This window comes from Papio anubis, chromosome 1 (assembly GCF_008728515.1).
Source record: "Papio anubis isolate 15944 chromosome 1, Panubis1.0, whole genome shotgun sequence".
Taxonomy (NCBI): Eukaryota; Metazoa; Chordata; class Mammalia; order Primates; family Cercopithecidae; genus Papio; species Papio anubis.
In genome coordinates, this window is record NC_044976.1 from 1,386,507 (window position 1) to 1,414,338 (window position 27,832).

General features: G+C 63.4%; 2 protein-coding genes across 4 annotated transcripts in view; one reads left to right on the forward strand and one right to left on the reverse strand.

Annotated features, from left to right (window-relative positions):
* SKI (SKI proto-oncogene) overlaps positions 1-10,471 on the forward strand; it is an 83,567-nt gene extending 73,096 nt beyond the window's left edge. Inside the window, exons 2-7 of one of the 2 annotated variants that reach the window (XM_031663713.1) lie at positions 3,428-3,553; positions 3,736-3,851; positions 4,301-4,569; positions 4,757-5,049; positions 6,466-6,696; positions 7,006-10,471. In XM_031663713.1, the coding sequence (XP_031519573.1) occupies positions 3,428-3,553; positions 3,736-3,851; positions 4,301-4,569; positions 4,757-5,049; positions 6,466-6,696; positions 7,006-7,194 (1,224 nt within the window). In that variant the 3' untranslated portion in view covers positions 7,195-10,471. The remainder of the gene's footprint in view (positions 1-3,427; positions 3,554-3,735; positions 3,852-4,300; positions 4,570-4,756; positions 5,050-6,465; positions 6,697-7,005) is intronic. The other variant, XM_031663716.1, reaches the window with a different exon arrangement.
* A 10,948-nt stretch (positions 10,472-21,419) lies between these two features.
* Positions 21,420-27,832, reverse strand: part of MORN1 (MORN repeat containing 1) — a 72,476-nt gene continuing 66,063 nt past the window's right edge. For both annotated transcript variants that reach the window (XM_003890993.3, XM_021935151.2), the window contains exons 13-14: positions 24,278-24,324; positions 21,420-21,737 (exon numbers count right to left, since the gene is read on the reverse strand). In XM_003890993.3, coding sequence (XP_003891042.2) covers positions 21,544-21,737; positions 24,278-24,324 — 241 coding nt within the window. In that variant the 3' untranslated portion in view covers positions 21,420-21,543. The remainder of the gene's footprint in view (positions 21,738-24,277; positions 24,325-27,832) is intronic.

Sequence of the window (27,832 nt, forward strand, 5' to 3'; positions counted from 1 at the left end):
CCAGCCTCCCTGCCAGGATAGGGGACGTGGAGCCTCTCCTTGTCTCGGGGGTTGAGCTCTTGTGTTTTTGGACCCTGTGGGATCTGGCAGGAGAAGCAGCCCCCACTCTTGTTGAGCCAGGGGCCTGGGGAAGGGAGATGGCAGTTCCGTGACCTCCAAACTCCCTTTCCTCATTGCAGGGAATGGGTCAGTATTTTGCTCTGAGCCCTGAGCGTCTGCACATACCAGGCAGGAAAGGGTCCCAAGGCCTTCTTGATGGCTCTTCTCTGTTCTTGGCACCTTGCAGGCCTGATACGCAGGGACCCCGAGGGTGGGGTGTGCATTTTTGGAGAGCGTCTTTTCTGGGACACCCCCCATGGGGAGCCGCTGGCTTGCCTGTAGCAGTATACTGTGGCTGCCCTGTTCTGGGCAGGCGGCCACTGCCAGCTCCTCACCTGTTTGGGCCACCGCCTCTGCATAGGTCCTGTGGGCTTTGGGCAAGAACTGTTCCGTCAGAGGGCCTAGGGTGTCCACAACCTTGGGCCCACTGTTCCTCAGCCCTGCCCTGGCAGGGGGGCACCTGCACGTGGGTGCACGCTCACACTCGTTCCCCGGGTGCCTGCTGGCCAGGTAGCTTGCCTGGTCATTGTCGGGGTGTGGGGAAGGACCCCAGGAGGAGAAGTGGCCACAGGGCAGCGTGGCGTGTTGGCTGGCCTCCGCTGTGCAAGCTGACAGTGGCCTGAAGGGCTTTGGGATGGCCCAGCCCCATTGCTTTGGTGTGTCAGGTCCAGAGCCGTGCTCCTGCCTCATGGCCTGTGGGCTCCAAGGGCCAGTTTTGAAGCCCCAAGAAGGGTCACACCAGAGGCCAGCGGTTGTAGCTGCTCTTCCCAGAGGAAGACTCAGCCGCCTGTCACTGGGTGTGGTTTTGTCCCTGACCGACAGCTGACACTGGGGCCCCCGGGGGCCTTGGTAGGGCGGGTGGCATCCCAGGCCTGAAGACGGCTGTCTGCTTCCTGGGGCTTTGAGAAACCAATACTGCTCAGGTGACAGTCCCTCTGAGACTGTCACTTCCTCCGGCCACCCCACAAGGGCGCAGACACCTTCTGTTTACACATTCCCCTCGTGATGCTGCAGAGAGCCCGCTCCGAGAGCTGGGGAGTGCCTGATGAGGAGCTGGGGTCTTAACGGAGTCATGTCTCCGAAGGCTCGTCCTGGCCCCCTGAAGACCAGGAGCCTCCCTGGCCCCAAGGATGGCCCCGAGCCCATCTGCCTCGACCCTCCAGATCCACAGGGTCCTCGGCCACCCCCACTGAGCGGATGGGGGTCGGGGTCCTGGGCCTATGGTACTCCCGCCACCTCCACAGGGCAGCTGCTGGGGCCCCGCCAGACAGAGCCGTGTTCTCAGATGTTGGCTGTCATGGAGGTGGCCTGAGGCGTCTGACTCTTTCCCCTCAAGGAGTCTCTGAGTCTCCCGGAGTCAGCGCTGGCTGTAGTGGCTTTTCCCCGGGTGAGAACTGAGCCGAGTTTCCGCGCCCGCTTCAGTGGCTGCTTAGACAGGAAGCTCCACCCAGCTGGGCGTCCTCGGCCTTCTGTGCCTCTTGGGAGGGTCCGCATGATTCCGGAAGGGGCTCTGCTGCAGCTAGGATGGCACCCGCCCCTGCTGGGCACAGGCACGGCACCCTGCGGTCAGGGCCTCCGCCAGACGTCACCAACACTCACTTCCCCTCGAAAGCTACCACATAGAGGGGGTATTTTCAGTGTCTTTTTTCCTGAACAGCTATTTTAGTATCTCTGAAAAAAACCGTCCACAGCCAGGGCTGCGTGAGCCTTCAGGGGCTGCCTGCCCTGCATCCACGGCCCTGTGCCCGAACACTTACCTTTCTCCCTTGGGCCCAGGTCAGAGCCAGGCACCCGCCCCTCCCCTGGCCCCACCCTGCTTGTTCCCTGAGGGCTGCAGGGTACGTGCACGTTCTACAGGGGAGGCCACAGGCTTTGGCCAGATCTTCCCCCAGGGCCCTCCATCCCCGTAATTGGGGCGCCTTGATGGACAGCCTGCCCTGTGCCCCACCTTATCCCTAGGGAAGCAGGGTCCCTGCTGCCTCCAGGAGGCTGGTTCCTGATGCTGTGTCTCCTCCTGGAGTCCTGGAGGTGGGAAGAGCCCCCGGCTCTGAGTGTGCTCTGTCCACCAAGGCTTCCTGGCTGAGGGCAAGGGCAGCGCCCCCACCGCCCCACTGTGCTGCCCCCGCTTGAGGTTGGCCTCAGCAGAGTGAGCAGGACCTCACCCCGTGAAGGGTCCCTTGCCCTGTGTGGCCTCTTCTGCACTGGCCCGTGGTGTAGACCTGGCACCAGCTGCCCTGGGAACTCTGTGCTTCCTGTGGGGTCTTTGGCAGTAGAGGAACGCCTGGTCGTACAGAGACCGCCCTGTGATTTTGCTTGGGAAGAGACCTTGGGTCTCATTTGTGCCTTGTGGGCAGCGTGTCTCAGGGATCTCCAGCCACAGGGCTGGGGGAGTTCATGTTTGCCTGAGGCTGGATGTACCGGCTCAGGCCCCCAGCACACAGCCCGTATCATTCACTGGTTCTTGGGGGATGTGCCTGGGTACCTGACACACAACACCTGGTTCTGGGTGGGCTGGGCCCGGGCACCTTCGCTAAGCTTCCTCCAGCAGCAGGGCTGGCAGGGAACGAGGAAAAGGTGTGTGTGGTGCCATCCTGTAGACCAAGGCTCCTTCGGGGATGGTGTCCTTCGTTTTGAAAATGTTTCCTTCCTGTGGGGACGGGGTAGCCAGAATGCCCACTTTTCAATGCACTGGTGCCGGTGGCCCACAGGGACACGGTGTCCCCTTCTCGCGAACCACCCCTGTGCCGCATCTGCCCTTCCCAGACGCATCTGTCGTGAGTGGCTCTTGCTGCGCTGTGGCTGTTTGAGCTGAGTGCCCAGCATGGGCACCCTCTGAGAACACACTCGGGTTCTTGGAAAGGGGTTTGGCAGGAGAAGGACGAGGGACTCCGGGCCAGGCTGAGCTGCTGTGGAAGGGGAGAGTGGGTCTTGGTTCTCCATCTGAAACCTGCTGCAGCCGTGGGTGAGGTCACCCGGAATGGCAGGACAGGGTCCGCTTTGTTCTCTCGGAGATGACCTGTTCCTCAGCACAGCCTCCATGCACCTGTTGCGTGTGACCCAAGGGCCTTTATGCAAAGTGGACTCGGCCTCCTGGGGGGTGCCGTGGAATCTGCCTTCTGCACCACTCAGGGTCCTTCATGGCCAGAGTGCCTGGGGCTGTGACTGCCACGCTGGCCACGGGGTGGTGGAGGGACCATGCCCTGGGCACCACTCAGGGTCCTTCATGGCCAGAGTGCCTGGGGCTGTGACTGCCACGCTGGCCACGGGGTGGTGGAGGGACCGTGCCCTGGGAACCAGATGTGCCAACAAGTCCTTTCATTGATCGCAGGTTTCCTCTGAGCCCCCGGCCTCCATAAGACCCAAAACAGATGACACCTCTTCCCAGTCCCCCGCGCCTTCCGAAAAGGACAAGCCGTCCAGCTGGCTGCGGACCTTGGCCGGCTCTTCCAATAAGGTGCTGTGGGGCCTGTCAGGGTCCTTGGGGTGGTGGGTGGTGGGTACTGGGCCCTTCTCCTTGGGCAGACCCAGCGGCTGGCGGCTCTGTCTGCCCCCTACTGAGGGCTGGCACCCGGCACAGCCTAGGGGACGTGAAGTCGCTTTTCTCCTGGTCACTCACACAGACGACTCTCTCGACAGAGCCTGGGCTGTGTTCACCCTCGCCAGCGCCTCTCTGCTTTCCGACCCTGGTCCCCCGCGGTGTCAGCGAGTGAGAAGGAGCTCTCCCCACACCTCCCGGCCCTCATCCGAGACAGGTGAGTGGGCACCATTCACAGGTGTTTCTGGCCACGGGGGAGGCCCCACGAGGGCTGTGCACGCAGACGTGCCCATGTTTCTGCAGGCTGGGTGCCCAGACCTGCCGCCTTTTGGTCAGGGCAGTCTCAGTGTTGGTTCCTTTGGCTGGCGTCATGACGGTGAGCACACCTAGAGCGCTCCCTGTGTTCTGGGTGGAGTGGTGGGTGGAGCCCTGTCTGCTGGGCGCAGCCTCTTGATGTGATGGTCGGCCTGTGTCTGGCCTGTGCGAGACACCCAGCAAGTAGAAAATACTTACGGGTTCTTAGGAACTGAAAGCTTGACTTTAAGAACCAGAGCTGGGAGAGAAAGTCTTTCCTCTTTAACACCTTCAGAGCGGGTGTGTGCCACGATGGGTCTGGGTGGCTCTTGGGGACAGAGGCACCTTCCCGACACCCGTTTGCCTCTCCAGCTTCTACTCCTACAAGAGCTTTGAGACAGCCGTGGCCCCCAACGTGGCCCTTGCACCGCCGGCCCAGCAGAAGGTTGTGAGCAGCCCTCCATGTACTGCCGCCGTCTCCCGGGCCCCCGAGCCTCTCGCCACTTGCACCCAGCCTCGGAAGCGGAAGCTGACTGTGGACACCCCAGGAGCCCCAGAGACGTTGGCACCCGTGGCTGCCCCAGAGGAGGACAAGGACTCGGAGGCCGAGGTGGAAGTTGAAAGCAGGGAGGAATGTACGTGTGAGTCGCTTTCTGTGCCTACCTGTGGGCCGTGGGCTGTGGGCGTGGCACTGGCTGAGGGGGTTGGTCGCCTGGGGGTGCTTCGGCGGCCCCTGTTTCGCAGGTTCCTCCGGGAGCGGCGCGTCTCCCTGATGTGGAGCTGCCGGGCACTTCCGTGACTTCGTTTCTGTCTCTGCTTCCTCCTCAGTCACCTCCTCCTTGTCCTCGCTCTCTTCCCCGTCCTTTACCTCATCCAGCTCCGCCAAGGACCTGGGCTCCCCGGGCGCGCGTGCCCTGCCCTCGGCCGTCCCTGATGCCGCGGCCCCTGCCGACACCCCCAGTGGGCTGGAGGCGGAGCTGGAGCACCTGCGGCAGGCGCTGGAGGGCGGCCTGGACACCAAGGAAGCCAAAGAGAAGTTCCTGCATGAGGTGGTCAAGATGCGCGTGAAGCAGGAGGAGAAGCTCAGCGCAGCCCTGCAGGCCAAGCGCAGCCTCCACCAGGTGAGCAGGGTGGGTGGCGCTAGGAGGTCCAGGGCGCGGGCGGTGAGCACAGCCTCCACTAGGTGAACGGGCACAGGTGATGCCTCCTCCCTTCCTGGCTGCCCCATGTGTTCCTCTCCGCCTCCACCTCAGTGGGCCTGCCTGGGACCTTGGGGGTCCCTCTCCCGAAAGCTGCAGCCGTGGGTATGGTGAGCCCCTCAGTGTCCCCAGGCTGATGGACATCCCAGGAGGCCCCTGCATTTGGCTTGACCACAGCTTTCCCCATCAGGATCACACACCCTGCGTGGTGGCCCCACGAAGGAAGTAGCCGTGTTCCTCTGGTATAAAGAAGGCCGGGCTATTTTTAGTGGCAGAAAGAGTCGGGAGCAGCTGCACGGAGACAGTTCCTTGCTCTGTGTGCTCCAGGAGTGGGTGTTCACGCGCTCCGCCAGCAAGACCTGGCTTCTGCAAAACAGGCGTGAGGGGTGTGCTTCCTAAAGCCTGGTGTTCCAGGAGGCGGCTCCTGCCAGGCCTCCCAAGTAGGAAGGAGAGGGCTCGGCCCGCGCGCACACCCCCACCTGCACACGCTGCTTCTCTGGGCTCTGCCTCCCGGTTCTCACGCTGCAGCTCCGGTCTCGCGCCTCCTTTTACGTTGTTTAGGTTTCTTTCTGACTTGACTGAGGGAGGCGCAGTTCACAGGCAGGGCTGCCTGCGGGGAGAGGTGTGCGGGTGGCCCGGCCTTCACCCGGCCCCAGCCTCGCTAAATTCACACCTCGGCGGTGTCTGGCAGCTTCCGCGGCGTGGGCTTTAGCACAACACAACCCCGTCGGCCCTCAGAGCTGCAGGGTTGTCGACGTGCCCCCCTGTGCGTGCCAGTCCCTCGCCCCAGCGCGTCCCCCGCCACTGTTGTCCTTGATTCTGGTTGGAGGTGTGATTTCCCACATGCATATTCATGTGGTGTGTTTGCAGCGTGGGGTGTGAGTCACACGGATATTTTCATGGGGAGGCGGGGGGCTTGTGGAGGCGCCCGGTGGATGGATGTCTCCATCTGGCCGCGTGGGGAGACCCAGGGCCCTCAGATGGTGCGATGTCTGAGGCTGCCCTCCTCACATTGGTGGGAGCCGGGGCCTTCTTGGCTGGCTGCCCCCAAGGGGAACAGGGGAGGGCCCTGCTGCAGCCTCAAGTGTGACTGACTCAGGCCCCCAGGTGTAGCACAGCTACCGCAGGCCTGGCAGAAACTCAGGATGGGGGTCTGAAAAGCCTTTGTGGGGTGGGGGCACCACACGAGTTGGGCACAGATGGGGCACTGGGGGCGGGGCTCGAGGGCACATTGCCAGATGGATGACCCCACGGGGCGGGCTGGGGGCTGCTGGCCATGGTTGGGGGGCGGTGCTGGGACCGGCTGGGAAGTGACCCTGAGCCGTCCCTGGCCCCCAGGAGCTGGAGTTCCTGCGCGTGGCCAAGAAGGAGAAGCTGCGGGAGGCCACGGAGGCCAAGCGTAACCTGCGGAAGGAGATTGAGCGTCTCCGCGCGGAGAACGAGAAGAAGATGAAAGAGGCCAACGAGTCCCGGCTGCGCCTGAAGCGGGAGCTGGAGCAGGCGCGGCAGGCCCGGGTGTGCGACAAGGGCTGTGAGGCGGGCCGCCTGCGCGCCAAGTACTCGGCCCAGGTATGCGGGTGGGGAGACTGAGGTACGTGGCACGGCGGGCGTGGAGCCCGGACCGCATGGGGCCACCGTGGGCCCTGGTGGCCAGCCCTGCCCAGCCGGAGAGGCCTTGGAGCAGAATCCAGGGCCGGGACCGTGTTCAGTGCGCGCCCTGACGGGCACAGGGTGGGTGGTTGCTGGGTCCTGTCTCGTGAGCCTGTGTCCCGGCAGGTGGAGGAGGCACAGGTGCGGTGCAGGAGCCTCCGGTGGGGGCAGCAGCGTCGGGCCTGGGCAGGGCAGCGAGCAGACGCTAACCACGCAGCTCCCTTTCAGATCGAAGACCTGCAGGTGAAGCTGCAGCACGCGGAGGCCGACCGGGAGCAGCTGCGGGCGGACCTGCTGCGGGAGCGCGAGGCCAGGGAGCACCTGGAGAAGGTGGTGAAGGAGCTGCAGGAGCAGCTGTGGCCGCGGGCCCGCCCCGAGGCTGCGGGCAGCGAGGGTGCTGCGGAATTGGAGCCCTAGATTCCGTGCCTGCCGCCGCGGCGCCGCCGACAACGCGGGTGCAGAGGGGCGCGGCTGGGCGGTGCAGCTCTGCCCGGCCGCGCCCCTGCAGCCCGCCCACACAGCACAACGTCTTACTGTGCCTATTACCAAGCGAGTGTTTGTAACCATGTAGTTTTGGAATCCACTGCAAAATTTTCTACTGGCCAAGTTCAAGTGAGCAAGCCGTGTCCCCCAACTGCAGCTGGAGACGGGGCCAGCTCGGCGGCATGCTGGTCCTCTGCTTGCTAGAACATTCTAACATTTACACTTTTGTTATAAGCTATTTAAAACCAGTAAGGAGACTTGAAATTCAGAAAATCAACACATTTTTAAATGACTAACTTTTAAAAGCCCCCAACACATAACGCCATCTGAAGACCCGCAACGGAGTGGGGGTGGCGGCCGCCCCACCCTCCCCACCCGGGGAAGCCATCACAGCTCATCTGCCCGCGGCTGCGTGAGGACAGCAGGGGTTTTTCTTCAGAGTCTATTTTTTCAGCGACAAGGACCCAGGTCTTCCTGCTGCTGCCAGGGAGAGCAGGGACAGTGCCGCGTGCGAGATGAGCTCGAACACTGCCCGCCTTACGCCCACCCCGCCTGCCATGTCGCCGTCAATGCCAGCGCTGCCCCCACGGGTACCAGGAGGTGCAGAGCCGCACAGGAGCTGCCCCAGAGCTGTGGGGACGGTCTTCGGCTCCTCTGCACCCCGTGATTCTGCCCAGGCTCCTCCACCACGAGCACTGACCTGCGTCAGGTGGTGACCGTGGCTGGCGGTCACACCCTCAGCCCCTCCGGGCACACGTGCCGCCTGACCGGGCGATCCTTTCAGTTCGGCAAACATCGCTCCCTTCATTTTGGGACTGAGGCTGCAGCATTGGAACAAAACAGCATTATTTCAATTTTTCTTTTTTTTTTTTTTTGTTCATTTAAACGTATATTTAGAACTGCACTTTGTCAACAACCTTCCCTTTCTATTCCCCAGTGAACTGAGGTTTTTACCGATTTATAGAGCAGTCAAATCCTAAGTGCTCGAGTGCTTAGAAACCCCCTCTGGTGCTTGGTTGAACAAGGGAATCACAAGAAAATGAAAATGCAAAAACTGAACTTCGGGGGTCGTTCTGTGCCTTCCAGCATCTTGTACAGCAAATCCTGACTCGTGTCTTTTTACCCCCAAAATATCTGTCTTCAGTAGCGACTGAATCTGCCACTCTCAGAATAAGTTCCTTGCATTTATTCCAAATAATCTCGTTTACTCTCACCTGTTTATGCAAATTGTATAAGGTTTGTTATGCCCAAGCTTGAAAAATGATTTCCCAGTAGACAAGAGGCGGCTACCCATCCTACAGTTACGGTATTTATTTACATAAGAAGATCTTACCGGAGTTCTTTGCTTGAATCCGTTGTAACACCCACGGCAGCTGCACGCGCTCACGGAAGGTGGAGATGACTCGCCCAGGTACAGACGACCTCGGGGCAGTGACGAGCAAAGACCAGAGACTGCTGAGCCCTCGCGTCTGGGTGGCGGAATTGCCTGCAGGGTTTTGCCCTTGGTTTACTGAGGGGGGGTCTTGGTTGCTGCTGAAGCCCCCCACCCCTTCTAAAGTGCAATGCAAAAGGGACATCATGTATATGCAGCGTTTGTTTGGGTTTTTCTTTGCTTTTGTTTTCTTTGCGGTTGTTCTATCTGTGTGCATGGATTCCACACCTCTGCCGTAGGTAGATCCGTCAGCGGGCATTATTACCGTGTCTTGTAAAGGGTCGGTTTTGTTACGCAACACGCAGAATGCTGTTTTTAGCCTTGTTTTACCAGAGTTGTGTTTTTTCAGTCATTTCTTCAAGGGAAACTAAACGATTTAGTTGGAGCAAAGCTTTAAGTGTGTTGGCGTGCTTCTGTGTGGCCGTCCTGTCGCCAGGTCGAAGATCACCGTGAGGTAGAGGCCCTGCCCCATCCCCGGGGCCACCAGGTTTGCTCCGTTTGCTTTGAGTTTTTATACCCCAGAGGGAGATGAACTTTTCCAAGCTCTGTCTGGGCCAGAGCCTCTCCTTGCCCTTGCTCCATCCTGATGGTCACCGTTGGGTCCACGCCTCCACCGCCCCGTCTTGCCCCAAACGGAAAGCGCTGTGTCTGCAGTGGCAGCCCTTCCCCACTTCGGCTCTGGGAGGGTCCAGCCAGTGTCACCTGGGCCCACCCCTTCCTGCAGCTGCCAGGCCCGTGCGGTCAGTGGGACCCGGACGCGGGCAGGCCCCCCCTGCACCAGCCACTGGAGCTGGGGACCCTCCCAGGCAGTTCCCGCAGCTCTTAGCTCGGCCCACCAGGGTCGCTTCCACCCTCAGGGGCCTGAGTGTGAGGAGACAGCTGTGGCTGCAGGGCCGCTCCGGACTGGGGTCCCAGGCCCCGAGGGGTGCGTGCCTGGCTTCCCTTGGCACAGGTGCAAGTCAGTTTCCTTTCAGCAGAAGGGGGGAAGAGGTGTCCGCTTCGTGGGCTGCTGACTCCTCTGTGTGTGAGGCCCTTCATCTAAGTGATTTTGTATTCAGTTTAATTCTCATTATATTTCTATACTGAAAGAAGATTTTTAACGAAGGGAAAAACAACAGCAATAACATTCATATCTCTGGAGCAGCTAACTCGTACCCGTAACGTCTGCTTTTCGTACAGAACTAGCCAGTGTAAAAACAGTTCACCTGTAAATACTTGTTCCTTTTTCACCGTTGTATTATACATGTATATGCTGGGTCCTTTTTCAGAAACTCTTTTCTTACCTGAGAGTCGTCTTGTTTTCTGGGCTGTTTTTAACTGAGGAAAAAAAAAAATGCTTTCCTGCTGGGGGGCGGGGGAGACAGAGAAACCCGTGTGCGTTTCCCATGTGACACCCCCCTCCCTGTGGGTCTGAGCCCCGGCCCCCCCACCCCGCCCTCAGCCCGCCAGGGTCCAGGGAGACATTTGTTCTTGCTTTAAGTCAGGAGTCACAAATGACTTTTTTTTCAATTAAGGAAAAAGCTCCATCTCTACCTTTAACATCACCCAGACCCCCTGCCCCTGCCCGTGCCCCACGCTGCTGCTAACGACAGTATGATGCTTACTCTGCTACTCGGAAACTATTTTTATGTAATTAATGTATGCTTTCTTGTTTATAAATGCCTGATTTAAAAAGAAAAGAAAAAGAGCTTGGCATATTTATCTATTTCGCTGTGTACCTGTTAGTCCTTCCCCGACCCCGAAACAGATGACATTGTACAATAAAGGACTTTGAGAGGACTGCAGGACAGCCGTGCATGTGCCCACCGCAGCCCCTCCCCGGACCGGCCACACACGGGTGGCTGGGACCCCCTTGCGTTCAGGCCACTGGGGGTGGCAGCACTGTCACATGTCAGATCGTGGGCCTCGGGGTTTCCATCGGCCCCGAGGGCACATGGGGTCCAGGTGGCCACCCTGGCACAACTGCCCTCTCGCCTCGTCCCCATCTTCTCCGAGCTGGACAAGGCCACAGAGGTTTCAAACCCCTGCAATTTAGGGAGCTTGCAGTCCCTCCTTGTAGCGCTGGATGTGGCTGGAGCCCCGGCTTGAGGCCACCATGGCCTTGGCCAGGCTGGGAGAAAACCCCACAGAGGGCAATGCCAGGACAGAAGATGAGATGGGGCCTTCCCGGCTGGGCCTCTACAGGGGCCTCTTGAGGCCACACCTGGGGTTGGCCAAGGTCCAGCTCCCACATGGACAGACCTGTCCCCAACGGGTGGGTCGCCAGCTCCCGGAGGAGCTCCTAGGTCACTTGCGGGAGGAGAGGAGAGGTGGCATCAGAACCCTGGACCCCAGCGAGCTGCCCTGAGGGAGACACAGAGGTCTCTTCTCCCCACCTGACCTCACGGTGGGCCCTTCCCAGACCCCTGTTCTGGGGAGTGGAGGGGCAGTGCCGCACGCCCGTTTCGTGGAGGCACAGCCGCGGGCTAGGGTCCTGAGGTCCCAGGCCACCACCTCTCTAGGCTTTCTTAGGCCATCACATCCAGCATCTCCAGCCCATCCAGGCCCTGACAGGTGCATCTGGCCTGTGGTCTGAGAAATACTTGGACTGGAGAGCCCCTCTCCCCAGCCTCCCGGCACAATTCCCGGGTCCCCATGTCTTCTCTCCGCCCCCCCGGGAAGCGCCCCCAAGCCTGGGGCTGGAACAGACCTGGCCCTCCCCTCACTGCCACACAGGGACTTCCTCCTTCCCTGCCCAACTCCAGGGCCCCAAAGGCCTCACAGAGCCCCCCCCCCAGGGAGGGGGTACAGGGCGGCCTCTAGACCACACAGGCCCACCCCAGCAGGCCTGGAAACACCCACTCTACGTGGGCCTAGCCTCCCCATCCAGGCTAGGCCCTTGGGTGTTGGGGGCAGTGGGCCGTGGTGTGGGCCGAGGGGAACATGGGCCACAGCAGGAGTGGGCGTGGACTGGTCCTGGGCACTTGCATGTTCTGGGGGACAGAGGATGGACGGCTCCAGAGTGCCGCTGGCCGGACCCTGAGACACTCAGTTGTGAGCACGGAGCCGCAGCCTGCGGTCAGGTGCGGTGGGGCCCACGGGGAGGAGTGGGGGAAGGGCTGGGCAGAGGTGTTGGGTGGGCAGAGGTGTTGGGTGGGCCGCGCGGGCTGTCCCTGTGGCCACGTGGGCACTGTCTCGGAGCTGAGTGCCACAGGGCTTGATGTCGGCCCTCCTGGAGGCTCAGAGACACTGTGTCCAGCAGCCACGCCACGGCGGGGGGGCGGGGGGCGGGGGCTGCTCTGGGCTCAGTTGTTCCCCGAGCTGCCCCAGGTTTCTCTTTGGTGTTTACCTTTGGGTATAAACTCCGAGCTTTAAAGGGCTCTGGCCACCTGCTGAGCCAGGCCAGCCATCACCCAGGGCCAGAACCCTCTTCCCAAAGCTGTTCGAAGGGGTCCAGGGGTCTCCTGAGGGCTGGGGGAAGAGAGGCCAGGGTGGGAGAAGCTCCCTGCCTCTGTGCCAGGGAGAGATGGCTCTCCCCACCCTACCTCTGCATCCTCAGGCTCAGGACTTGCAGCATTCACACCTGCCTGGGCCTCTGCAGGGACCACGGGTTGGCCGTCCAGCCTCAGCTCCTTGGAAGGGCAGCTCCCAGTACTAGTACCCCTGTTCCTGGCAGTCCCTGTTTCCCAGTCCCCTGAGAGCTGGGGTCTGGGGAAGATGACCTCCATCCTCAGTTTCTGCCCCACCCGTTTCATTTCTGCCTCAGTCACCAACAGCTGTCCTCGGGCCACCCTTGGGTCTCAGCTGTGCTGGTCTCCCTTCCTCCTGCAGCCGCAGTCCTGCCGGCCTTCCCCCACCACTCTGTTGTCAAGGGGGCTGGCAGCGGCCGAGCAGCCTGGCCTTGTCTGGGGAGGCAGCGGCCGGCACGTCCTCAGTGGGGAGTGGGGACTGCTGACCAGTCACTGCAGCCACTGGTTCAGCCCAGCGTGTCCCTGGCCCCTAAGCCTGGGCGGGGACCTGGCTCCACCCTCACCTCATCCCCAACCCACCCTCCTGCCCCAGCACAATGCTCCGAGGGCATGGCCAGGGGCCCCCAAGCTGGACGCCCCCTCGTGGCTGCATGAGGGGCTCTGCCCATTGCCCCAGCCCACAGGCCTGGACCCCGACCCCATCCTGGCCCAGGCCTGGCCACCCCCATGCCCCAGCACCTGCTCTGACTCCCCCACTTCCTTCTGGCCAGGAAGAGGCAGCCCCCACCCACTCTCTTCTCGTAGCCTCTGCACAGCTGCTGGTCCTGCTCCAGGCAACCCAGCCTCAGACCCCACGGAGCCTCCCCTGCAATGAGATGTGGAGCCCACAGGGACACCCCCAGGCCAGGGCCGTCTGCCCTCAGGAAAGGATGGGGTCGTGACCCTGATGTGTTGGCCCTTGGGGGGTCCTGACCCTCCCCACAGAAACTGCCCTATCCACCCCACCCCTAGGGGACCCTGGGGAGGGGGTGAGGACAGAACATTTGGAGACTGGATGCCCGCCCAGCCCTGCCACCCCCTGGTCTCAGTGACGCAGATGGCCATCTGTGCCTGGCCTGTGCCAGGTGGGCGGGGGCTTCAATGGCTGGGGCACCCAGCCCTGGAGCAGGTGGCCCCGCTGCGGGTGGGGACCAGCAGGGGCAGCCTGGCCAGCCTGGCTTGTCTTTGCAGTGTCCTGTGCTGGGCCAGGTGTCCGGCTGGGCTGGGAACGGATCTTTCTCTCCCATGGCCGGGCCTGGCAGCTCTCACTGGCAAGAAGTACAGCCCAGGCTTGGCCTGCATGGCTCCTGCTGCAAAGGAGGCCTGTTCCAGAAACTTCCAGGGACAAGGAACCGTGGGGAAGTGGGGAGGTGGAGGCTGGAGGCAGGGGCTCCCTGGGTCAGCCCAGGCAAAAGTGTCTCCCAGCCTCCTGCCCCTCCGGCAGCTGTCCCAGGGATACTCTCAGGTAGAGGGGCGCCAAGTGCTCAGGCCCCGTGGGGATACAACTGGCTGGCTTGGAAGGGTGGGCTCCTGGCTGCCCAGCTCAGCCCAGAAACCAGGGTGGGTTGCCCTCCAGACCCAGAACCAGAGCCCAGGGGTGTGGAGGGTCGAAGGTCGCCGAGAGGCCTTGGTGGGGGCCAGGCAGGCCACCAGCCCTGGACCCTGAAGGGTCCTATATACCCTGGCCAGTGCCGGCTGCTGCCCCTCTGGCCTGGCCCTGCCAGATTCTCCCTGACAGCCCTGTCCCCCTCTCTGCTGTTGGAACCTTCTGGCCCCTCCTGCAAGGTGGGCCTGGCCAGGCTGGGGTCTGGGTGGCGGGCAAGCAGGGACCAGAGCCACTGCTTGCCAGGGACACACGATGGAGCTGTGTGTGTCCCTCCCTCATGGAGATGCCCCCGGCTGGGTGAAATGACCCTGGTCGGGGCTATGCCCGGGTTAGGCCAGGCCACCAGTCCCAGATGGACACTGCCCTGTGCCCTGCTGTGCCCACCCTGGGGGAGGAGCTGGGCAAGGTGCTGTGTGCCCTGTGGTCCAGCCCCACTCTGCCCTGCCCCTGGTGGGGCCTGGACCCGAGGGATGTGAGGCCCACGCCCCAGCTTCCTGTTTCTAAGGAAAAACAGTCCTAGGAAAAAGGCTGTTGCGGGTCGGAGGAGCTGCCCTCGCCAGGGCCTGGGGGGTTGGAGGGGGGAGACTGCCCCATTCTGTGATCCCAGAGGCGCGCAGAGAGGTGCACTTGGTGTGGCCGGCACTGGGTCAGGCTTAGGCCGGGGTCTTTCAGGTCTTGGTGTTGGCCCCTCCATGTTTAGAATCCCCCTCAGGCCAGCCCAAGGCGGCCTCCAGGGTCACTCCTGCACAGGACAGTGGCCGGAACTCTGAAATGACCACCGACCTGCACTGGCCGCTGGGGGTCTGACAGACCAAGGCTCCCAACCCATCCTGCGCCCCCTGCGCGGAGTCTGCGGGGTCAGTGGTGCGCAGGACAGAAAACCCCGTGGTGGGGCCCGGGCCTGCCCCCGGCCCTGGCGCTGTCCTGGCATCCGGGGAAATCCTGTTTCTGGCTTCAGGCCAGGGCCTGCCCCTCACCCTGGAGAGGCGCCCGCCTCGCGGGGGAAGGGCGGTGGCGAAGGAACCACCCAGAAATTTCAGCGCGGGCTCCGAAACCTTCCCAATCCCGCTCCTTCGCCCGGGCCGGAAGCCGCGCTGTGGGGGTGGGGAGGGGTGCACGTCCCGGTCCCCGCGTCGCGTCCTCAGGACCGGGGCGGCCTCCCCGACTCCCATTCCGTTCCCGGTCCGGGGGCACTGGGGGCCCCGAGTCAGGAGGAGCACGCCGGGCCCCATTCCCCACGCGGAGGGGCAGCCCCGCAGCCTTAGTTTCCCCCCCGCCCCCGCAGCCTCAGTTTCCCCCCCCGCCCCCGCCGCCGCTTCCGCTCCCCCCACCCTCCCTGCCGTCCGGGGCGGCGCCCCCCAGATTCGCGGCCGCCGCCTCGGATTCCGGCGGGGCGGGGCGGGGCGGGGGCTTCCGGCCTGGGGGCGGCGGGTCCGAGCCGCAGACCCGGGCTGGGGGGCGGGACGGAGGCCCTGGGAGCTTCCTGCAGCGTCGGGGGCGGCTCCCGAGGCGGGAATTCCCCCCAACCCGAGGCGGGCGAAGTGCGGGGGTCTCAGAGGTTGTGGCTCCTCCCGTCGGTGGGCGCGGCCGCCCCCAGAGGCCGCTGCGGGAGGCAGGGCGGCGGCAGGAAGCGTTCCCACCCCCGTTCCCCCGTCCCCGCCGCCCCCTCCTCCCCGGCTCGTCCCCCCTTCCCCACCCCGGACCCTGCGGAGGCGGCGCGCGTTTCACGGGTTTCACCGCCCGCGGGGAGGTGGGGGGCGGGGGGGCGGGGGGGCGGCGCGACCCCCGGCGGCGGAGGCGGGAATTGCCGCTTGGCCGAGCTCGGGTCGGGGGTCTCTGCCAACCCTGCCCTCCCGGAAGGTCCCAGCCTGGCGGGTTGGGGTGCTTTTCGCTCTGGGGAGCAGCCTCCCTGTTCTGCTCGGCTGGGGGTCTGTTCCCGGGAAGAACCACCGCCCCCCATCCCGGCCCGCAGGCCCCAGCCGCCGAGTCGCTGCTGGGGGAAGTGGGCGCCGGCCGCCCCCTCTCCATGAGCCCACTCGCCACAACCCGCAGGGGCCTGGGGGAACTTGGTGGATCCAACCACAGGAGACCATGAGACCCAGGCGGCCTCCCCGAGACCTGCCCCTTAGAGCTGTTTTTCCTTCTCACCTGCCCCCGGCTCCCTGCAGGCCTGGCCTCCTATCCCCCTCAGGCCATCAGCCAAGGGACCCCCAGCCCAGGCACCCCCACCCATGCTCTAAACTGTGGGCTTGAAACCCGCCCTCCCAGCAGGGAGCCTGGCTGCATCCCAGGCCACTTCTGCTTGGAGCTTGGTGGAAGGCCCCCAGGCACTGAGCCCCGCTCCCGCTAGCTCCCATCAGGAGTACAGCAGCGTCATGGCGCTCAGCCTGCTTCTCCCTGCCTGGGCAGGACCGTGGAACCGTGTCCTCCTGTCCCCAGGTGGAAGCCGGCAGGTGGGGCCCTAGCAGGGGACATGCGTGGTGTGTGGGTGGATGAGGACCCAGTGGGGTCAGGTCTGGGACAGCAGGACAGGGTCTCCAGGTGTGGGCCTGGCTAGGGATGGGCGGGAGAATGACTGGTGGTGCCCTGAGGCCACTGGGGAGCCAACATGCAGTCCCCGAGGGATCTCCAGGGAGCAGCCGCTGGGCTGGGCAGCTGGGAGCAGGAGCTGAGAGAGCTGAGTCCTGGCCTCCCCCTGGGGACTCCTGGGCCGTGAGGCAGGGGTGGGCAGAGCCTCGACCCTTGATGGGGGCACCTCCCTGGCTGTGGTCGACCTCAGGAGCCAAGGAAGCTAGGGGGCTGGCGTGGGCAGCTACCTCTGTTCCCCACGGGTCCTCAGGAAGGAGGGTGCACAGACTGAGGCGGCCCCACTGGCCCCGGAGCTGTGTTCGGAAGCCCCCAGCCTGGCTCCTGGCTCTGGTTGCCGTGGGTGGGAGGTGGAAGTACTAGGAGGAGTGTCCAGCATTTTCACAAGTGCTACCGCCAGAGGCCAGGTTGGGGGCAGAGAGGGCAGCCAGGCAGCACCCTGGCCCCAGGCGGTCTCCCCAAGGCTCACTGAAGAGCCGGCAGCTCCCCTTGCAAGCCCCAGCTGGGGGCTCTGTCATCAGGGAGGCCCTGGCTGCCTCTGGGCCTGGAGGCAGGACAGAAAGGGGCTGATGGGTGTGGTGTGTGCTGAGCTGTGGTCTTGCTGAGCCAGCCCACAGGCCCAGTGACTCCTGGCTTACTCGGCCCAGGCCTGAGGCTCCCAGGGAAGGCCAGGCCAGGCTGTGCAGGAACCTGCCTATGGGGCTGGGCACCTGGCCCTCCAGGAAGGCCTGCCTGGGAGGGGCTGCCCCGCACAGCTGGTCTCGACACCCCCCTAGGCACCAGAAGTGAAAAGGGAGAGGCTTTGGGAGGGGAACACAGGTCAGGCGGGTCCCATCTGGTTCATGGCTGTGGCCTAGCTGTGCTGTCCACTGGTAACACCAAAGGGGCCTGGGCATGGTCTGGAGGGTGTCCTGGCTGAGCCGCTGCTGAAGGGGTGAGGCGGGCATCCCCTCTCCACCCCCACCCCATCTCTCTACCTCTGTGTCTTCGCCTGTGTCTGTCTCTGACTCTCTCTGTGTCTCTGCCTCTCTCTGTGTGTTTCTGTCTCTCTCTGGCTCACAGACTCCGTCTTCCATGGCAGCAACTGGCTTGATGGCTTTCAGTGTCATCTTCGCTCGGTAACCCGTGGGTGGGAGGAAAGGAGGAACGGCCACTGCTCCCTTGTCTGGAGGTTGAAGGAACAGGAAGGGCACGGGGAGGCGGGCAGGGCTTGGACCTGGAGCTCTCCCCAAGACTCCTCCTGGGGCAGGAGAGGGGGCTGGCTGGGGTTGCGGGGGGCTCCACCTCCGAGACACTGTGCTTATGAGCTTGCCAGAGAGCTGCCACCTGGCCTCGGGTTCCCAGGGGTGGCACCAGTAAGCCGTGGTCTGCAGGCCAGAGGGAGACACAGCCCCTACCATGCCCACCAGGTCAGGAGGAGCCCAACAGAGCCCCTGCCCAGCCTGGGAGGAGGCCTTAGCCCAGCTCATATCTGGCTGTGTTGACAGACAGTCACATGGCATGGCCACCCTGGCCCCAAAGTCGGTGTGTTGCCACCTCCACACCACGAGCTGCCCGCTCTCCCCCCGACACGCAGAGGAGAGCCTGCTCAAGAGGACTGGGAAGCCTGGGAGACCGTGGCCGCCACGGGCAGGGCTGGTGGCCACCGCCGAATGCTGCCAAGGCCTTTGGGAGCACGTCTGTCCCCAGCCCGCGCCCTCCGCTCAGAGACGCTGCTCGGCCTGCAGTAAGTCTGTCCACTCACGCCGTCACTGAGGCCCCAGTGCCGGGTGTGAGGCCGGTGCCCAGGAATCAGTGCCCAGTCTCAGACGCAGACTCAGTGAGCAGGGGCAGGCGAGCCGAGGTCAGCCCATCAGCCTCTATCCTTCCACGTGATCCCGCCCTGGGCTCAGCACTCAGGGACTGGTTCCGGCCCGCGTGGGGCAGGCAATGGGGGAGAACTTTCACGGGGGCGGGGCACACCCCGGAGCAGGGGAGTGTGCTGGTGGGAGACGCATGTCGGGGGCTCTGGGTCCTCCTTCCAGGGTCTTCCCACCCCAAGACAGCAAAGGGTCCTGGGATTCTGCCCAAGAGGTCAGCTGGACCAGACAGATGGGCCAGCCTCTGTGGCCTCCCCAGGGCATGGGGACTGGCAGACTCAGAAGCCAGGGTGAAGGGACGCAGGAGGCCTTGTGTTCTGTGGCCCGTCCTGAGGACTCTGTCCCTACCGTGGGCTGTCCAAGCAGAGTTCGAGGGGACGGTCACCGTCCCTGGGTGAGGCCTGGCCTGTGGCCACCTCGCCACTCCTGGTCTCTGGACGCTGCTCCCCGCAGTCCCTCCCTCTCCCACCCGGCTCCTCACCACACGTCCAGAGCAGTGTCTGTGGCCACAAGGCTGTCTCCGCAGGCCTCTCCCCAGCTGTTTTTGCTTTTTGTTTTTAAAAATTCAAATTTTGTGTGTATTTTAACTTTGGGATGTGGTGTGAGGAGTAGGGTGAGTGGGGCTGGGGCGGGAGTCCAGGCAAGGCCCAGGCGCTGCATCTCTCCAAGGCTGACTGCCTGTTGGCTCTGAGGCATGCTGGCCAGAGAGGTGCCAGCAGCCCTAGGGAGCCACGGCTCTCTGCTCCCTCCCAGGGTCCCCAGGGCCTGTCCTGGTGGGTTGGGCATGGGCAGAGGAGCACGGCCAGGTAGCCACCTGGCCACCTTCTTGGGCCCTCAGTGGCCCCAGCAGCAAGCCCAGGGGACACCGACGCCTGCCCTGGTTTTGCTGTGATAACCAAGGAAGCGGATGGCTCTGGGCTTCTGTGTTTACAGAGAGCTTGCCGAAAAGTCAGCCTCGATGGACGGCAAGATGCACCTGTCAGCCACAAAGGAGCCCCCCGAGGTGCAGACCCCCATGCCCGCCGCACCCGTGGGGAGAAAACAGTCCTGGATTTCCTGTCGTGGGTTTTGTGACTCTGAAAGCCGAGGCTGCTGATTGGGAATTAAATCCCAGAGGACACCGCTCCGCACACTGGAAACCCAGCAGCTGCTGCTGTTCCCAGCAATTTTTTTCTAAATTGAAACATCATTTTCTATTTTTCTTCTGACACAAATGTGGTTTCATCCTGAAGTGAAAAAAAGCTACAAAGCAATTTGCCAAATGTAAGGGGCAGACCCAGGTGAGCGTCGCTCACTTGCAGTTGATCAAGGCCAGCGTGGCGCGGTGGCATCTGCCCTTCTCGGGGGCTCTGTGGGCCCGGCCTGGCCGATGTCTGCCTGTCCTCCTGGGAGGCAGGTGACCCAGGTCGGGGCAGGTCAGGCATGCCAGGAGCCTCCCCTCCGACAGGCGTAGCCAACCCCAAGGGCAAGGGACAGTGTCAGAACTGCAGGGCACTCACAAGGCCCCCAGGGACCAGAGGCTGGAGCCATGGCTGTGACGAAGCCGCCCTGGGCTCTGGGAGCCTCGAGGATGGCCACAGCTGGGAGATGCAGCCTTGCCCCTGGGTCTGGGCTTCTAGAAGGTACAGGAGGGTGGCTGCCTGCCTTGCTGTCTGGAATGGAAGCCTGCGTGTCTGGGGAAACTTCAGGGATGCCACAGCCCCCCACATGTGCTCGACCGCCAAGTGGCAGAGCTCAGAACCAGGGGGCCTTGGGGCCACTCTGCACTGGTAGAGGAAGGGTCCCCTCGCTGCAGCTCCAGTGGCCTCCAGCTTGTCACCTGCAAAGATGGGGGGCCCAGCATCCCATGGTCTGGTCTGGTTCCTCCCCACAATGCCCCCCGAGCTCGCCCCTTTGCCCCCGGGCAGCCGGCCTTCTTCGGTGCATCCACCACGCTATGCCCGACCTGGCCCCAACCAGGCTCTCCCTGAGAGCTTCCCAGGGTCCCCCCACTGTGCAGCACCCCAGCTTCTGGGTGGGTCTTCACCCCCGTGTGCCCAGGGGCTGCCCTGGGTTCCTGCACTGCTGTGAACACAGCTCCTCTGTCCACAGTCTCCCTCCGCCGAGCAGAAGCAGCTGCCTGTGCGGGTCTGGAGAGAGGCCCCGGCCGCAGCTGGCCCAGGACATGGGTGTGTTCCCAGGGAGGTGTGCCTGGACGGTGGGAGGGTGGGTCTGGCCGCAACGCAAGGAGGTCGGTGCCAGTCGTGGGAGGGCCAGGGACAGCAGCATGAGGGAAACATCGGGGGCACAGGCCTGGTATGGGGCTGGGCTGGGTCCTGGACGCCCTCTCCCCAGGGCTCCAAACGGTGGTCTTCTGAGAGGGTGGGCTGCAAGAACAGGGGTGGGTCTGAGGGACTGCCGAGAGAGCAAGGGCCTGAGGAGGCTGGCTCCCTGCCCAGCGCTGAGAGGGCAGAGGGTGAGACCAGCCAGGCTGCGCAGGCCCCAGGTGGGCAATAGCGTGGAGCCAGGGGCCAGAGCAGGCGCGGCGGGGCCAGGAGGCAGGGTCTGTGCAGTCGCCACCTTCTGTGCTGACTGAGTGGCTGGCTGCCCATGGGCCACCTCAGTGCCCCCTCCCCAGCGACCTTCTGGCCCCTCTCAGTGGCTGAGGGGCCCTCCAGAGGCAGCCGTAAAAATGTTCCTGACCGTCCTCCCTGTTCAGTGCGGGGCGGGGACGTCAGGCAGGCAGGAGACCGGCCAGGAGAGCTGATCGCATGCCTCCTGCCTCTCTCCATGGGAGTCCGTCCTGCGGGCAGGATTGCCTGGAGTGGGTAGTGCCAGGCGGAGGCCAGGGGGTTGCCTGGCTGGGCTTCACTGCAGAGCTCTGTGGCAGGGAGACAGGGACCCTCCTTCCCAGCCCCAGCCTGGCAGGGAATTCTGGCACCGACCGTGGCTGGGCCTGGGAACAGTGTGGGTGGGACAGACATGCTGGCCTCGAAGGGTGCCTGGGCGACTGCCACAGCCTGGTCTTGAGACGAGTCACCCCATGTGTCCCGCCTGAGCCCCCAGGCTTCCCAGGGCTCTGCGCAGAGCGGAGGCCACAGCAGTGAGCGAGGACGCGGGCTCCAGTCCTGCGGCCTCGCCTGTGAGCGTGCGGGTGCATGGGGAGGGCCTCGCTGCGGGCGTCGGGCCCAAGGAGCGGTGCCCTCCACAGCTGCCACTGAGCATTTTATTCAAACAGCCGCAGGGCTCTGGGGAATCGGGGACAGGGTCCCGCAAGCAGAGGCAGAGTTTCTTGCCGTTCACACCGAGGTGGTCTCCTGTGGACACGGGGCCTCACCGAGGCGCTGGAGGCTCTGGGGTGCAGCCATGGGCCTGCCAGCCACTTGAGGCTTCAGGGCCTTCTTCCAGAACGTGGGGTGGCCGGTCAGCCCTCTTTGCTACGACCCGCAGGTGTTTGAAGGCGGGGGGCAGCGTGCGTCCCAGGAATGGTGGAGTGGTCACGTCATGGATCATGAGCACGTACTCCCCTGCAAAGGACGGGCTGGGCTGGTCCTCAGCAGGCTCCTGTCCCCTCCCCTCCCTGGCCTCAGCCCACTGCCCACTCTCGTGTGCCCACTGGCCCGTGTCCCCGACCCTGGTCATCTCTGCCCGGGTTCTGGGATTCTTGGCACTGTAACCACAGCATCGGCCACCGGACTAGTCCTGGGGTGCTGGACACACAGTCAGCGTAGGTGGATGAACTAATTTTGGGTGAAGGAAACCACCTCTGGCCTCAGGCCACTGCCCAGCTACGGCCTCCGACTCAGAGGCTGGCAAGGACAGACACGACCCTCGCATGGCGGCCGCTCTCCAGCCCCTGCAGCTGACCTGGCTGTGGGTCCCTGGAAGATTCTTTTGCAAATACTTTCCTACTTTTTAGGAGAAAAATAATTCATTTTCTCTATAAACTGTTTTTAAAAATAACGAGCGCTCTGAAGGCAGGTGTGTGTGACTTGCTTTCGGAGCCCCCGCCCCAGCCCCTTCCCCACACCCGCGCTGGGGCTCTCTGGGTGGGGCTGGAGGGCGGCCCTGCTGGGGGGACTCGGCAGAGAAGGAAAAGTACTTTTCCTTTCACAGTCTGTAAACTGTCTGGAGAGCTTCAAAGTTGGAGAAACCATAAAAAAGAAAATAAGAAATAACAAAAAGTGAGGTTGCCATAGAAACCGTCCTCTCCCCTCCCCTGAGCCTGCCGGGGCTGGCACCGGAGAGTGGAAAAGGCGCCTCGGCTGGCCCGGGCTCACACCAGGAATGCGGCCGCAGCTGAAATGGGGGCAGGAGTCGGCTCACACCGCAAGGCAGAGCAACATTCCAGACGCCGGCCTGGAAAACAGCGCTCGCTTCGCGGAGCGGCGGCCTCCTCCGGCCAGGCCAAGGGCTCGGCCGCCTGTGCGTTCCCAGGGCTGGACAAGAGCGAGCCTCGGGGGCCGGGAGGAATGTACTTGGCCCTGAGTCAGTTCCTCTAGAAAAAAACACGGTTCTGGGGGGCCTTGCAGGGGGACACACGTTCTGCAGCCTGGCGGGTGTGGGCCACAGTGCTGGGCACCAGGGCCAGCCTCCCTGGCGGGCGGAGGAAGGGCCCCACATGGCAACGCCACAGTGTTTCCAAGCAGCCGGGTTTCTAGGTGTTCCCAGGAATCCAGCTGTACCAGCGGCGGCCAAGGCGCTGGCCGGGGGGCCGAGAGCTCAGTGGGCAGTGGCTGAGGAGCCGGCCACAGGCCCCATCTGACCCCACTCCTGAGGCCGGCGTCCCGGCAGATGGGAAGGGCGGGAAGGGCTCTGGCTGGTGGCCACTATACGGCAGGCCGGGCCTCGACGGCCACGTGATCTAGCCCTGGGCCAGCTCTCACCCGGGGCCTCGGCCATACATATATGGCCTAGCCCCAAATGGCCCCCACATCATTGGATCTCCCTTCGCTCCTCACCCCGAGCTGTCTCCACTGAGCACATAAACCCTGGCCGGGCGGCTGTGCAGACATGCCAGGACCAGCCGACATCGATGCGGTGATGTCCCCGCCCCCACCCTCGCCCACCTACTCCTCCTGGGATGGCCGGGATGGGGTGGCCTGGTCGACGGTGTGAGGGCTGCTGTGGGACCCCAGGGGACATCGCCCAGGACTCCGGTCCCACCCCTCACCCAGGCCTCGCTGGCTATAGCCCTGGCCGCACTGGTGCCGTCCCCACGACCAGGGTGGCTCCGCTTGCTCCCGCTGTGCCAGAGGCAGCTCCGTGGTGGCATCCAGACCCCAGTGAGCAGTGGGCCCAGACCTTCCAGCCTTTGGCTCTCCAGCCAGAACCCCAGAGACACCAGAGGAAGGGTCATTCACGTTGGCCCAGCGGACAGAGAGGCTCCACTCTCCATCAGGCACCCAGTCAGCCACGGTGCCCAGGCCCTGCTAGGGCTCCAAGCCGTTGTGTAGCTGAGGTGCCTGGCGTTTGGCCCCTCTGGCTTGGAGGGGGATGCCAGGCCTAGGCTGTGGGGCTGAGCCCCAGGACTGGGGCGACTGGAGGAGGCCCCACGGCTGAGGGTCTGCACCTGAGCCTCCTCCAGGCCCTCGCTGCACCCCTCCTCACTGTCCCCACAGCAGCCCCCACGCCAGGAGGAACCTCCCGCCCAGCCCAGCCCGCCAGGCCCTGGCAGCCGGCCTTGCGGGGAGCAGCTCCTCATGGTTCAGCCACCGTGGGCCTCAACAGCTGCCCCTCAGCTCCCCTTGGCAACCCTTGGACCCCAAGCCTTCTGTGCTTCCGCGCTCCCTGTCCCCATGGCTTCCTCCTTTCTAGGACATTCCCCACATCAAGGGCTGTGTCAGCCCAGCTTCAAATCTTTCTGGACCGTCCCCAGCCCCCAAACCACCAGCCCCCTTCCCATTCAGGCCCTTGGGAGGGCTCGGCTGCTCCCAAATCCCCCACCCACTGCCACCTGCCTCTGGGGACCCCGGGCCGAGTTCCCCCAACCCCACCCCCAGCCCTGGGCTGTGGCCTCTCCAGACAGTGGCACAACCGGCGATGGACTTGGGCCCCGTCCACCTACCTGGGTATGCTGCCGCAGGCTGCTCCTCCGTGGCACTCCCCTCAGGCCTGTGGAGATGACACAGTGAGGCCCCTGAATGCCCTGTCTGAACCCCCAGGACATGGCATCCCTGACCCGAACCAGGGCTAGTGGCTCCAGGGTGGATTCGGGGCCCCAGGACAGCAGAGGCCGGCAAACTCCACCTCGGGGCCACGGGCAGGATAAGGAGAGTCCTCTGGCAGCCTGCACCCAGCTCTCTGCCCCTCGGGCCCGTGGGCTGCCCTGTGCAAATCCTCATTGTCTAAATTATTGATGTGCTTATGGCCTTGGAGCAGGAGTGGGACTGACAACCCCATTCCCACAGGCTTCTGACAAGGCGGAGGCCCCCCCGGTGCAGCCGAGAAGACCATGAAGGGTGAGAAAAACCCGAAGCCCCTGAGAGGCGGTGACGCTGGAGCCTGCAGGGAGCAACTGAGGAGCAGCGGGAGTCTCAGCAAGAGGGACCAGGAGGCCCGGCGGGGGCACGGTGTCCCCTCAGAGGGACAGAGGTCCAGGGTCACCTGGGAGTGCCATGGCTGGGAAAGGAGAGGTAACAGTGAGGATGGGAGGGGCCCGGGGTCCTGCCGAGGCCTCCCCATGGAGACACTTGCAGCCCTGGCTCCCTGGGGGGTGCAGCTCCTGCCCTGAGGCAGTCTTTGGGGGACCCACCACCCACGTTGGTTTCTGATCTGCAACAAGTGAGGGGCCTGTTCCTCCTGCCGGACAGGGTCTCGGGGGACCCTCGGGCCAGGGCGGGGCCATGGCCAGGCAGGATCTGGGTTGGGGAGCAGGTGGGCCCTGAGGATGTGGTCGTGGCACCTGAGCCTCCTCCAGGCCCTCGCTGCACCCCTCCTCACTGTCCCCACAGCAGCTCCCATGCCAGGAGGAACCTCTCGCCCAGCCCAGGCCCACCAGGCCCTGGCAGCCGGCCTTGCTGGGGAGCAGCTCCTTATGGTTCAGCCACTGGGGAGGAGGCAGTCCCTGCACATGGGGAAGCTGGGCCACCCGGCAGGTGCCTCGGATGCCCCTGCTGCAGGGACAAGGGGCTGGCTCCATGTGGACACTCACCCTCCTCCTCGGACAGAGATGCACTTCAGAAATGCATCTTACTTTCCCTCCCTCCCTTCCTCCCTCCCTCCCTCCCTCTCTCCCTCCCTCCCTTCCTCCCTCCCTCCCTCCCTCTCTCCCTCGTTTCCTTCCTTCCCTTCCTCCCTCCCTCTCTCCCTCCTTTCCTTCCTTCCCTTCCTCCCTCCCTCTCTCCCTCCTTTCCTTCCTTCCCTTCCTCCCTCCCTCTCTCCCTCCTTTCCTTCCTTCCCTTCCTCCCTCCCTCTCTCCCTCCTTTCCTTCCTTCCCTTCCTCCCTCCCTCTCTCCCTCCTTTCCTTCCTTCCCTTCCTCCCTCCCTCTCTCCCTCCTTTCCTTCCTTCCCTTCCTCCCTCCCTCTCTCCCTCCTTTCCTTCCTTCCCTTCCTCCCTCCCTCTCTCCCTCCTTTCCTTCCTTCCCTTCCTCCCTCCCTCTCTTCCTCCTTTCCTTCCTTCCCTTCCTCCCTCCCTCCTTCCTTCCCTTTTTCTTTTTTTCTTTCTCCTTGTTCTCTCTTCCTCTCTCTCTCTCTCTCTGTCTGTCTCTCCTTTCTTTCTCTAGATAGAGTCTTGCTCTGTGACCCAGGCTAGAGTGAGTGGCACAATCACGGCTCACTGCAGCCTCCAACTCCTGGGCTCGAGCAAGGAACCCCCTCGCCTTAGCCTTCCAAGGAGCTTGGAGCACAGGAGTGTGGAGTGTGCCACCATGCCCACGGGACCACAGGAGCGTGTCACCATGCCCACGGGACCACAGGAGTGTGCCACCATGCCCAGCTAATTGAAAAAGTTTTTAGAGACGAGGTCTCACTATGTTGCCCAGGCTGGTCTCAAAGTCCTGGGCTCAAGAGAATCCTTCCACCTCCACCTCCTGAAGTGCTGGGATCACTGCACCTGGCCTTTGTTGAATTTTTTTTTTTTTTTTTAAGCAATAGAGACAGGGTCTCACTCTGTTGCCCAGGCTGGAGTGCTGTGGCCTGATCATGGCTCACTGCAGCCTCAACCTCCCAAGTAGCTAAGACTATAGACACGTGCCATCATGCCCAGCTAATTTTTAATTTTTTTTTTTGGTGGGGATGGGGTCTCACTATGTTGCCCAGGCTGGTCTTAAACTCCTAGGCTCAAATGATCCTCCCACCTTGGCCTCCTAAAGTGTTGGGGTTACTGGCACGAGCCACTGCACCCAGCTGAGACGTTCTTTCTGTGTGAAGCCCCAGGTGTGCTGGGCTGTGTCCGGAATCACCCATCCAATGGACCTGGGGAAGCCTGCTGGCACCATCCCACAGCCTCCTCCCGCTGCCCTGTCCTCTGTGGCTGGCCAGTTCCTGTCATTCATGGCTCAAGGGGGTCAAGAGCCCACCCAGACCTGGGAGAAAGCCAAGGGCTCCTTGACTGGCCAGGTTCTACCCATCGATAAACCTAAATCCTACAGGCAGCAACTGGGTGAAAAAGAATGAAAGACAGAAGACTGAAATGACTTCATTTCGAGTGGGGAGAATGGGTCTTGCCGGGCCCCAGGACCCATGTAAGACACAGGAGTGCGGGCAAGGAGGGGAAGCGGGGTACGTAATTCAGCACCGAGAGTAACTAGTCTGCCAGGCTGCCAGCCTTAGAGAAAGAAGCAGGATTACAGGAATCCTGAGTTTTTACAGAACCCCCAGGGCTTTGAGGAAAACACAGGCAGAGCCAGGAAGGAGCTCGGGAGTCTCGGCCTAGGGAGGAGGCAGTGCAGATTCGAAGGCATCAGTGCCCCACGGGCGGCGAGCAGGCCCGAGGCCAGCATCCATGCAGTGTCCACGCAGGCGTGGGTGCCCCACGGACGGCGAGCAGGCCTGAGGCCAGCGTCCGCAGAGACCGCACACGGGGAGGCGGTGCAGGCAGTGGCCTGGGGGGCGTCTGGGCGCCCACTGCGTGCCTGGGACTGCACCTTCACGTGGGTGCCAGCCCCTCACTCCTGTCCCTCAGTCACTGGCCATGACGGCCCTGACACTGGAGGCCCCAGTGAGTCCGCACCCCCTCGACGCTGTTTCCTGCCAGTTCTGCCCGAGGCAGCAGCTGCCACCACCGCACAGACACAACCTGCTCCCTCCTGACCTGCGGAGGTCTGGCCCGGCATCAGCCTGGCAGTCTCGGCCTCCCCGTCCGGGTCAGTGTCTGGGGACCCGGGTGAAGACACAGCAGTCCGGGCCTCACCCAGGGTCTATGTGTGGCCGTTCTGCAGCGCTGAACGTCTGAGGCCTGTGTTGCCCCCGCGGACGCATGCTCTGGACACACCAGCGCTCACACAGAAACACAGTGGGCGGAGTCCAGGCCGCAGAGGCTCCATTGCCGACCCCAAGCCCAGAGGCTGTGGCCGGTTGCGAGTGGCCTCTGTGGCTTTTAGAAGCACAGACAGGAGATGAGGTGGACGAGGCGGCGCAGGTGGAGGGCCGTGAGGAGGGACAGGCATGGTGGGCAGGCAAC